The 11,918-nt window shown below is 38.2% G+C and overlaps 1 protein-coding gene across 1 annotated transcript; it reads left to right on the forward strand.

Moving 5' to 3' along the window:
* Window positions 1-5,070: 5,070 nt before the first annotated feature.
* On the forward strand, window positions 5,071-8,384 carry LOC145496937 (putative ammonium transporter 3). The gene is made up of 4 exons (XM_081476705.1): window positions 5,071-6,311; window positions 6,449-6,508; window positions 6,811-6,887; window positions 7,431-8,384. The coding sequence occupies exons 1-4, from the start codon at window positions 5,542-5,544 to the stop codon at window positions 7,913-7,915; spliced, it is 1,392 nt and encodes a 463-aa protein (XP_081332831.1). The 5' UTR covers window positions 5,071-5,541; the 3' UTR covers window positions 7,916-8,384.
* Window positions 8,385-11,918: the final 3,534 nt, after the last annotated feature.

Genomic DNA, 11,918 nt, shown 5'->3' on the forward strand with positions numbered 1-11,918 from the left:
TATATTCCGTGGCATACCACTCGAACGCCTGACACAACTAATATATTTTTTTCATAGTCAGGATTCAGGATTATATAGAACAAACATCAAATTAGTTTAGTATACAGCTAGAGTATTGTTTTGTCTGAGGTCGCCAGCTTCGCAGGGTCGCTGCTTCCGGTTTTTTTCAAAAACCTTACCATTTGACGTGTCGTATGAGCAGTATGACGTTACAAAGCCTCGTTTTTCCATTGACTCGTCCGAACGAAATTGTACCAACATATAACTCCCGGATGAAAACGTGTCAGAAGGTATGTTACTACCACAAAACGTTCCAAGAACTGGACTATCAGGATATTCTCCATCTCTAACTTCAACAAAATCACCGTGCTGGCATGAGGGGCCTGGAGCCTGAAGGTCGAATGCGGAGAAGGAAAGTTGGATTTTGTTCTTTGGGAGAGAAATTAACCAGGTGCAGCTCATGTTGGCAGGATACGTGTCCTGAGTATCATAATCTGGACTGTAAATTGTGTCTGATGATTTGGTGAGGTAAATATTGCTGTTCCAACTCTCAGATTTGTTCCTGGAACATCTTGTTTCTGAAAAAAGAAAAAAAGAGAGAGAGAAAATAAATATTAGTGAGACGTATCTCCTAGTATGTTGGAAGTATCCCCTTAGTGAGCACAGTGAAATTGAATAACGCCAAGTGGTTCGTTGAAAAAAAAAAACATAAAAATTGGTAAATCGTTGTAAGTTTCTTCACATGCCTGCATGACAAAGAGTAAATATTTGGAAAATACATTACGTACGAATTTGCACTTGTGAAATAAAACGCTATCTTCAGTTTAATTTCTTAAAGATATATCGCGCTGACAGAACCATGCACGCTAAAGTGACAATGACTCACCACTTTGAACAAAGAACCAGAGCAGGTTAAGGACATCTGCGAGAACAAAATAAGGACGATTTTTTTAGGTAACATTCATGTTGTCACTGTTTTAACTGAGACCAATTTACAATGGAGGCTTTTGCACAGAAATACCTTCTACATTAATTTGAAAGACCTTGCGCGTTGACGTCAGTGCATTCTAGTCGCAGTTCCAGTGCTAGAGTACCTTCACTCAGAGGCAGTCTGGTTTTCATGGTAAAGTTCCTGTCCTCTAAAGCATTCTGTGCTTTTTCATTGCATGCAGTTTTTTTCCTATTAACCTAAGAGCTATCGCGCTTGACGACTCCTTGAAAACAAGAAGGTAGCGTTGTTGTCAACGTTTTGGTAAAACCATTTTAATTAGTAAAGTTAACACTCAGTCAGTAAACGACAAAATACTATACTAGGACTGATCAACCGTTTATCGTCAAAACATAATCTCCCCTCCATCCCCCTCCCCCCACAACTCTTCAGTGCACCTGAGTAAAAAAAAGCGAGAACAAGATGACCACAAGCCGACGTCTCAGACTGAAAGCAACAAGCAGAATAAAGGATATTTCCAGTCTGGTACTAAGTGATACTAAGACTCAACCAAAGCACAGTCAGCGTATAGCACTGTAGAAACAATTTGCTAGTACTAGCACTAGCGTTTAAAACATGATTTGTAAATCATTCAATTTGGCCGGTCTATTGCTTATTTGATTAGAAAGGCTTAGAAGACAAAAACATGTACATAACGCAAAAGTTCTTTACAACCTGGTCCAAAATTGTTCCGTTAAAGTTTTATTGTAGACGATCTTTTTTTAGCTCTTTTCAAGCTTTGGCTTTTCATCATCACTAAACACATTTTTAGAACTGTAATGATATATGTTCTTACACGGCTCTCCGTGTGAAGGATCGACAGAGCGAGCGGGAGATAAAACGCCATTTTGTAACTATGGCATCGCGTAACCAAAATATAAAATAGAGTAACATTTTTGTAATTAAATACAACACTGTTACCAAGCAAGGTAATTTCCAGGAAAAAATTGATGCTGTGATGGTATATGATGGGTCGTCAGGAACGCGAGTAGCCTTCTTTGGCTTATACAGATTATGAAATGCCTCTTTATGTTCTGTTGATGCAAATTTCATTTTACATTTAACGAAAAATGTAAAATACAAGTAGTCTCTAGCCGTGGTTTCAACTAAAGTGCTGGAAAGAATACTTACAAACAAGCCTGAATAGAAATGATTTTGCCATCTGCGTGGTCTTGTTCTGGTGTGCAACTCAACCACCAGTTTTGTTTGCATTAGAAATGTTGACGCAGACTGTCAATATATGCAGATTTCGGCCGAAGAAGCAAACAGTTATTTCTTAATCCACGTAAGCAAAGAAACTGAGCAATTAATTTAAAACGATCCCACAATAAACAAAGGAAAATTTCATCACACCTGAGATGGGCATAATCCGAAAGGATTATGTGGCATTCGACCAACAATAGCTCAGTTAGCACAAAAGCTTCGTTTTCAATGGACATGAAGTACATGCACGAGCATAAGCAGAAGGAAAGAGGAACGGTTCATTTTTCTTGTTCTAATCGTTATTTTGAAACTGATTTAATTCTGGTGATCTGGTGAGCTCGACATAAAAAAGACTGTGGAGCCGGTGTACATTTATTCGTTTTTAAACTCGTCATCGTGAAGTACGTTTAACTATCTGCACTCATTTCTCAGATCTTCTTTCACCTACACTAACATGTTTAGTTATGCTGCTTATATTGTTCCATAAGACCGACAAAACAATTTCGTGTCTTTTCCATCATATGTTTTCTCACCGTTTTCTATGATGGCTCCCTTAACAAACCAACAGTGACTGCAAGTTTAACCTTGGAGCAACTGCTATCTCTGTGTTTTAACGAGAAGTTAAAAAACCAAGAACGAAAAATTTGTGAAGCTTCGTAACTGTCAAGTAAAGAATATTTAGTATTTAATTACTTGGAATTACCAACGAATATCATCATTATACATTAGTTTCTAGTATCTCTCTACCTACCACCCGAGTAAAGGAATCGGCTTTTTTTTTTTATCACCGATTATCACTCCTCTCAATTTGGACAGCTTTAATTTTACGGCATTAAAAATTGATGCAGTAGTTTCGAGTCCGTTTTGTTACGGACAGAGAACGAACCCTCTGGTTCTGTGGTCATTTCGATCGAGTCTACAACGAACTGAAGCCGGTTTCAACCAACGGTAGGTATACATATAAGCACTATACCTTCTTATAGTCCGTTAATGCATTTTGCTTTTAATAAAAATTTCACTTTTGTGAAACAAAATTCCAAATGGAAGGTGATTCAGCAGCAGCTCAGTAAATGGGATTTTTATCTGAGTGGTACTCCATGAAAGCAATTTACTCCAAATGGAACGCTTTAAGTAAAGAGCTTTTCGGTTTTATGGGAACTGAATGTGCAATTAGAACTCGGTATTTATTTCCCTTGAGTCAAAAATGCTGTCAGTATCAAATTCTCGTCCCCTTTTAAAATTTCTGGCACCGAAATAGGTCGAAAGTTTTTATTTTTGGTGGAACATAAACATGCAGGCAACCAAATACACTGGAAGTTACTGAACAGAAAAAATTATTCGCAATTCGCATTCAAAGTCGACCAAAAAATAATAATGATAAAAATTTACTCTCAGAAAAAGCTGAAAAATTCATCAACTGATAAAATCTGCGACCTGCATCATCCAAAGAAAAATAAGAATCATCCTAAAGCTTTAATTACAGCAGGAGAACATATACACAGTAATATTAAAATGGAAATTTAAGTAATTATGATCAAATGTTAAGAAGTTGTAATTTTGTCAAATGCACTTTCACTTAGATAATTCTATTTCAGCGCTAGTAATTTTTTACTTCAAATAAATGACATTTAATTTTTCCTTGTTATTTAAATTTACTTTTAAGATTCTGACAATTTTGACAGCATTTTAAGTTGAAAAAACGTTAAGCAGGTGCTAGGGAAAACAATTGAACGTTGTTGAAAACGATAATTGTAAGTCGTTTTACCAAAACAATACTGATTTACTTACCCTTTAGCAAAAGGTGAGAAATAGATGTAAAAATTGCCAAAACCCCTTCTTATATTGTAGCATAAAGTAATACGTTTAAACGCAGAGGGTCACGTGACGTGAGGGGGCCTTTCCACAAATATCCAGATATTTTTTGTGGGGGATACTTAAAAGTTTCCTGTTTAAGATATTTAGCGAATTTAGGGATATTAAGAAATATTCATAGCTTGAAGTTTTGGCTTAGCCCTGTGTTTTCCTTGCTATATTCTCGAGGCAGAAACAACCCAGTTAAGCGATTTCGAAATTGAAAAAAGGTTTCTAATAATTTTATATCACTACAAGTACTAAAGCCACAATTTAACAAAATGGCGAATACTGGTAACATTAGGGCGCCTGAATCGGCTTGCTCTACTCCTTTAGTATTACAAAAAAAATTGAAATTTTTTGCCGAAGGGATTCAAAATCGTTCATTTTTTAACCAAACAATAAGGGATATTGAGGGTTTTCCGAGATATTTCGACCTTTTTTGTGATATTTAGAAACATTTTTGAGAATTTCCAGAAAGATATTTAGGCGATTTTACGTGATATTTGTGGAAAGGCCTAGAACTTATATATATTATATTTTACTGAATATGTGGTTCAGTTTGCCCTCGAGAGTGCTCAACAGTCATGTGGCTTCGTCTAAAGAAAGTGGACTGGACTAGAACGAGAACTAGGCCGGTCCACTTTCTTTACATTATATTTTATACATTTTTCCGGAACCTGCAGAAGATTAGTTCCAATAGCCAAAATATTATTCATTGAGTCTGTCCTCATCTATTTTCTAGTACTGCCTTGTTTTATAGCATTACTTCTGAATTTTGATTTCTTGTAAAACAATTTCCCTATAGCTGTCAGTTCATTGATTCTCAGTACCAAGAGCCCATGCCATGGTCTCCTGTCAATACCCATATACTTGAGTTTATATTGATATTTTGATAAGAGAAAGTATGTTCTGATCATTGCTGAGACTTTGTCACATGTTACTGCGAACAGCTGTCATTACAGTCGTAACTGAACCGTTTTAGCCAAATGGTTAGCTGACGCGCTGGACTGCAAGCCCCGGTTGTTCAAAAGATGGATAGCGCTATCCAACGCATAAATCACTATTTAGTGGATGTGTGTGTGTGTTTTTTTACACCTATCTACAGTACTAAAAGCGATTTATCCGGTGGATAGTGTCACCCACCCTTTGAACAACTGAACCCAGATCAAATAGTTCAGTCTCAATCCCTGGGCGAGTAGCTGTGCTGTGTTTCTCTCATAGTGCCTCCCTCCACCCTGGAGTGTAAATGGATGCCGGTTGATCTTCTGTGGGGCAACCTAACACGACGCTGGGGAGGAACCTGCAACGGAATTGCATCCCAGCAACACTCCTAGCCGCTTCATGCTTTAGAAACCGGAGTTAAGCGCCCGCGAGATTAAAAATAATTAAGCATGGTTCGATAAAATGCTCCATCCAGCTCATTTTTGTCACACCAGACCAGCAGTTTCATTTCTCCATTATAACTTTTTACTTCTCTCACTATATTTTCAGGAAAAATGAATCAATCGAACGCCACAACAGATTTTTCTGATATCTCATCAACATCCGCTGATGGTACACATCTGCAGTATGACGCAATCCAGTCTGATGACGCCACCTGGATTCTGACGTCAGCATTCATTATTTTTACCATGCAGTCTGGTTTTGGTTTACTGGAGGCAGGAATGGTATCCAAGAAAAACGAAAGCAATATTATGGTAAAAAACGCCGTAGACGTCATCTACGGTGGCTTCGCCTATTGGTTGTTTGGATTCGGTTTCAGTTTTGGCCGGGACGAGGGAACGACAGCTTTCAATGGGTTCGGTAAATTTTTCACAGATGCAGAGGGAGATGAAATGGGCGACGTCTTTGCTAAGTACTTCTTCCATCTGTCGTTTTCCACGACTGCAACGACGATTGTTTCAGGGGCCATGGCGGAGCGCGTTGAGCTCAAGGCGTATATATTGTTTTCGTTTGTAAACACGCTGACCTACTGTTTTCCCGCGCATTGGATTTGGGAGCCAAAAGGTTGGCTTTACGAGATGGATGCTATCGACGTTGCAGGGTGTGGGCCGGTACATGTGGTCGGCGGTTTCAGTGGCTTGGTAGCCACGCTCTATCTAAAGCCGCGCTTGGGAAAGTTTGACGAGAACAACCGTCCCAAGCCTAACCCGATGGTCTCACCAACTAATGTCATGCTAGGGACGTTTATGTTGTGGGGGTGGCTTGGGTTCAATTGTGGCAGCACGTTTGGAATCACGGGAGGAAAGTGGAAATTAGCATCGAGGTCAGTGAAAAGTTTGAATTTCTTGAAATCAAGCTTTACATGGGTGTGGGATAATGATGCAACTTTAACATTATTTTCTTCAAGGAAAAACCGATATTAGCAAAAAAACAATTACAGCAGGTTGTTATTTCTTTCAGAGCCGCTGTAGTTACACTAAATGGGGCAATTGGCGGAGGAATCTTTGCAACAGTGTTTAGGTGAGTAAAGTAACTTTTTCCGAATCTCTTCTAACAAAAACTTCTGCCTTCATAATGGAGGAAAACTCTCACATTTTACTGAACAAATTTTTGCAAACAAACACTATACTACGTGTAAGTAATGCTTGATAGCATTTGATTGATCACACACCAGGCGCTCAACGTAAAATTTATATCTGAGCTAATCTGTGTAGCATGGTAAAAATTACTACTATATGGAAGTACTCCCTAGATCCCTAGCTTGAGGTGGAAAAGTTTAACTCGACATTATATGCATCTTTGCTTTAATTTTATCTCCTTAGTTATCTGAAGCATAAAAACCAGCTAATGATTGACGTATTTGTGACTGGGATTATTTCCGGGCTTGTCAGCATTACCGGTGAGGGTCACAAAACTATAACTAACCTAGTACTTGTATAATTTTTCTTATGTCTAAGTCTTGTTGTAACAGGTAATTACTTGGAGAGATCAAGCTATGCATAATACGAACTTCCTATAGCGGGATTTCGAACGATAATTTGGGATTTCGAGCAATAATTACAAATGAAACCAGTGTCGTATGAATACGAGCGCAATTAAGGATCTCAAAGTAAAGTCTCAAAATTGCACGAACCTGTTAGTGAGTACGCATTTAAAATAACTTTCAAATATCACAAGTGACATAAATCCTTACCTGGTCGATCCTTCATACGACTGCTCATTTATTATATTACTGGGAAAGTTACGAAAGCGCGCGAGTTAATTTGAACCGTTGTGCAAGTAAAATATTAGCGATAAATTGGCCTGCTCTCAGCCAACCACAATGACAAACTTTTTCAGTGTGTAAAAAAGTAGAAATCAACATCGTTATTAATTCGAAAGAAAGGCAAGTTACAAATTCTGAAACTAGAAATGTTAATCACTACGCTTCGTCTCGTTTAAGCGATTTGTCCTGTTGTGTCTCCATGGGAAAGTCTGCTGATTGGTTTCATTGGTGGCGCCATCGGTTGCTTTGGAGAAATCTTCCTCGAGCGCATGCGTATTGACGATCCAGTTCATTGTATTACTACTCATGGCATCGCTGGCCTCTGGGGGTTGGTAGTGGTGGGACTATTTGTCGAGAAAAACCCTCTGATGTCCAAAAACTATGGCGTTTTCAAGGGAGGTAGCTGGAGAGTCCTTGGTGTTCAAGTCCTTACTGCTGTCAGCATTGTCCTATGGACATCGCTGACCACATTTGTTGAACTTTACGCGATAGATAAGTCTATTGGTCTGCGCGTGTCACGTGAGAAGGAGCTCGATGGAGCGGACAAGTGGGAGCATGGGATTGTTTTGGATGTAAACCAAGATATGTTGAGTGAGGCTTCCGGTCGGACGCTATCAAATAATGGCATGCAGGGTCAAGAATTGGTTATGGAAGAGATTTAAGATATGCCTAAAGGGGAATGTTTTGCCACAATAATACACATTGTTCTCGTGAAACTAATATAATAAAAACGCAGAGACAATGTTTGGAAGAACAAGAGTACAGCTCGTAAACTAACAAGAGTGCTGGTTTTCACTTGTGCAATGAGACAAGGAGACAAAGTTATTTCTCTTACGAAATAAACTCTGCAAAGATGGCCTATAGCAGACAGCGGCGGAGGGGGTAGGGGCAGTACAGAATCTCTTTTATCTGTTTCTTGTTTATATAACTCATTGACGAGCAGACGACTCTGGCAGCTTTGTACAGGATCCAAAATAGAAAGAGAATTCCAAAGGGTCTTGATAATAGCAGGCAAGTCAATAATTTAAAGAAGACGACAAAACTGTTAAGTTTCAAAGACCAGTTTCGACAGAACCTACTGTCATCTTCAGTTGATTAATTAATGTACAAAGCGTTGCAAGTTGAATTTATAATAAGTAGAAAAATACTAATTGTGATGAATAGTGACCAAAAAAATGAAGCAAAGCGTGAAAGTGTGAGAATAGTTTTAGATTTACATGGTGTAATTGTTGATTCAAAGAGGGTTGTTCTCTTTGAATATGAATAGCCTCTTTTGTCTTAAGTTGGAAACTACTAGAGGCGTGATCCAAAACATGGAAACAATCTGCTGAACATAAGGCGCGACAATGCTCAGAATTCTGCAGATATTTAAAAATGTGAGAGGCCTTATCACTGGATAAATACTCTCTCACACGCGTGGAAAAATGCCGGACCGTTTTGCTAAGCATTACAGCCTGTACACGCAAACTTATAAACCACACGTGTACCGAACCCGTCAGGAATAGGGTCTTTCACGCCAAACATGTTACCTATCTTGAAAGAAGAATCATTACAATAGTGCTTAATTAATGAAATGGCGAAGCTGTAGGGTAGCTTAAAGTAAAACGTAGGTGAAGTGGGGGGGGGGGGAGGGAACCCCGGGGACAAAGATTGCTTTGTGTCCCATTGATGTAAAGATTTATGACCTTTTCAATTAAATGGGCGGGGAAAGACAATTACGATAGGTGTATAGAAAGGAGATTTTCTTTGATTTGCAATTTTAAAATACAGATGCGTCATGAATTTGAGTAATGAAGTGCTGAAATCATCCAATCTGATGATGTCGCTGTGCAGAGATAAGTAAAGCGTTGATGCTTTGTCTTGGATTTCCGCGCAAGTGGCAACCAATCAAGGCCGCGCGATTTATGCAGCGCCACGTCTCGAGTCTGGAATTCTGGGAACTGAATCCCAGTCTTTTCCATCGAGGACTACTCAACACAATAGAAACATGCTTGAAACGTAGTTGTTATTTTAATATGATTGTTTAATAACAGCTTTTAGGTGTGATCAGTAAAACATTCCCAACAATTGGTTGTACAGTCCTGTAGGCTTCGTTACGTCTTTTTCAATTTATTTTAGAATTTTAATATAATCTTAAATTTGAATTTTCCTAAGATACTCTTTAGTGTGAATAGATATTGCCTACTGACGCTAAAGGCTAGCAGACGCTTGACTTACAAAATAGTAATTCAAATCCTACCTGTCAACGAACAAGTTACTAAACGATCAACGCGTAACTGAGTTTTCATCTAATTTTTAAAAGCAAATTATCGTTAAATAGCTAAAAACTTGCTATTTCGTCAAATGACAAATAAAAGTTGAAATTATCGACTGTATGTCGTAAAAAAATGTGTAAGTGGATTTTATAGCCCATAAAAGGCTTTCTCTTGCGTTCCCCTTCCTTTCTCTTCATGCGTTCTCTTGGTCCCATCCTCGACTAGACAGCCTTTCACTGGCTACCAGAAAATGGATAACCATTCAACTGTCGACCCGTAACGACCAACGGACATTTTTCTACCGTTAAGCATTAAGGAAGACTCCAGTGGGATTATAAACAGGCAAATGAGTGTACCATTCATTAGGGACCTGGACGCAGTACGACGCTGTCAAGTACCGCCTATTGTTAGAATTATCCTCGAGTTAAGGAAGAATTGCACAGTAATTTCGCAAAAAGTTTTAAAGTATGTAAAGACCTGGCATGCACCTCTGCCAAGCTTCACGATCGTGACTAAAACACCACACGAGTATATACGAGTAACATACGAGTACATACGAGTACCTACGAGTAGCTTACGAGTTCAGACGAGTAGCATACGAGTACAAACGAATAACATACGAGTACATGTATACGAGTAACATACTAGTACACACGAGTAACATACGAGTACATACGAGTAACATACGATTATATACGAGTAACATACGAGTACATACGAGTAACAGACGAGCACATACGAGTAAAATGCATCGCTATCACAATTCCCAAAGGAAGTTCGTGTAGGCCTTTCATCATCTTTTGTTTTCATAGCGCTATGGTTTGTTGCAGTTCTGGATTATGTCTGGTTACAGTTACCCGTCTGACTAACTTATAGGTTATTGTTCAATTTTCAATATATATTGATTAATATTTTGTTAAGTGGAAAATTCATTTCAAAGTAATGTTATTGTTTCCAGGCTTAATATAACCGTTTTCTGACCTACACTATGGAAGGGTATGTTATTGTACATAACCAATAAATTTCATCTGGATTAATATATATATATATATATATATATATATATATATAGGCAATTGTGGAAAACGAGGACGGACAACTTCGAGCGAAAAAAAAATATATATACAGTAATCTAAAAAAAAGTTTAAAAATTTAATAAAAATAAACGTTTCGGTCAAAGACCTTCATCAGTTGCAGTGCAAGTGAATAATAAATTACAATAACCTTAAATAAGTTTACAGTATAAAAAATGACATAATATTACAAAGATGATTACATAACAGGGCGTGGTAACACATGAAAACGAAAAAATTAACCAATGATAAACAATCGGTGATTACTAAGCGAGATACTATGACAATGCGGTACAAAACTCAAAAGACACAAACCAAATAAGAATAAATAATCGAATATAATACAAATAAGATTAATATCAAAAAAGTAACGCGATTCGTCGAGTCAGCCGAAAGTGTGAAGGGACCCGCGTGTAAAATATTCCATGTTCAAAAAAGGTGGTCCCAAAATCCCCAAACAAAGCCCTTGAAACTATGCCGCGGCAAGGCACAACAGGCGCCCTAAACAGGGCCCTTAAACAACAATAATGTAATAAATTCCCCGATGGGGGCCCCTGAGAAAACCTAGCGCTAACAAAGCTAACAAGATCCAAGGTCAGGGCCTTTGAACACCTGAACTAAGATAACCGCCAAATTTGCAAGTTATTTTTGCGCTAATTGTAGTTTATTCTTTTTTTCGAGTGGAATTCCTGACGTTTATTCAAGCCAAAAGGTGCCAGAGAGAACAACTGTGCACTCCAATATGCCTCTTTAGTGATTAAAAGCTTTTCGATGTTACTTGTATTGTTTGCATTTATCTGCACTTGATCAATACACTGGAAAGAAAAATCGTTTAAGTCGTGCGGTGTTCTGTTGAAATGCACCGCTACCTCACAAGTCTTTTTCTTGGTCAGCATAGCAGACTTGTGGTTGCGAAATCTAACTCTAAAATCTGTTGTTGTAGAGCCAATGTATTGTAAGTTACATTTCTTACACGAAGCCAAATAAATGACATTTTTTGAATCACAGGAAAGTTTCAATCGTATCTTATAGCTCTTGCCTGTTTGAAAACTTTGGAAAGAATTTGATTCAACAAGGTAGTTGCGACAGAGATCACATCTTGTTCTTTTGCATTTAAAGCAACCCTTAACCTCAACAACCTCTTCAACCTTAGTGTTAGAGCCATAACGAGATGGCGCTAACAACTCCTTAAGGTTTTTAGATCTTCGAAAAGAGGCTATGATGGAATTTGGCGGAAAAAATTCTTTTAATTTGGGGTTGGATTCCAAAATACCTAGGTGTTTTCTGATGATGCGACCAACATCAGGTAAATTTGGATTAAATGTTGTTACAAATGG

The sequence above is a fragment of the Orbicella franksi genome, chromosome 9, assembly GCF_964199315.1.
Source record: "Orbicella franksi chromosome 9, jaOrbFran1.1, whole genome shotgun sequence".
In the NCBI taxonomy this organism is placed as follows: domain Eukaryota; kingdom Metazoa; phylum Cnidaria; class Anthozoa; order Scleractinia; family Merulinidae; genus Orbicella; species Orbicella franksi.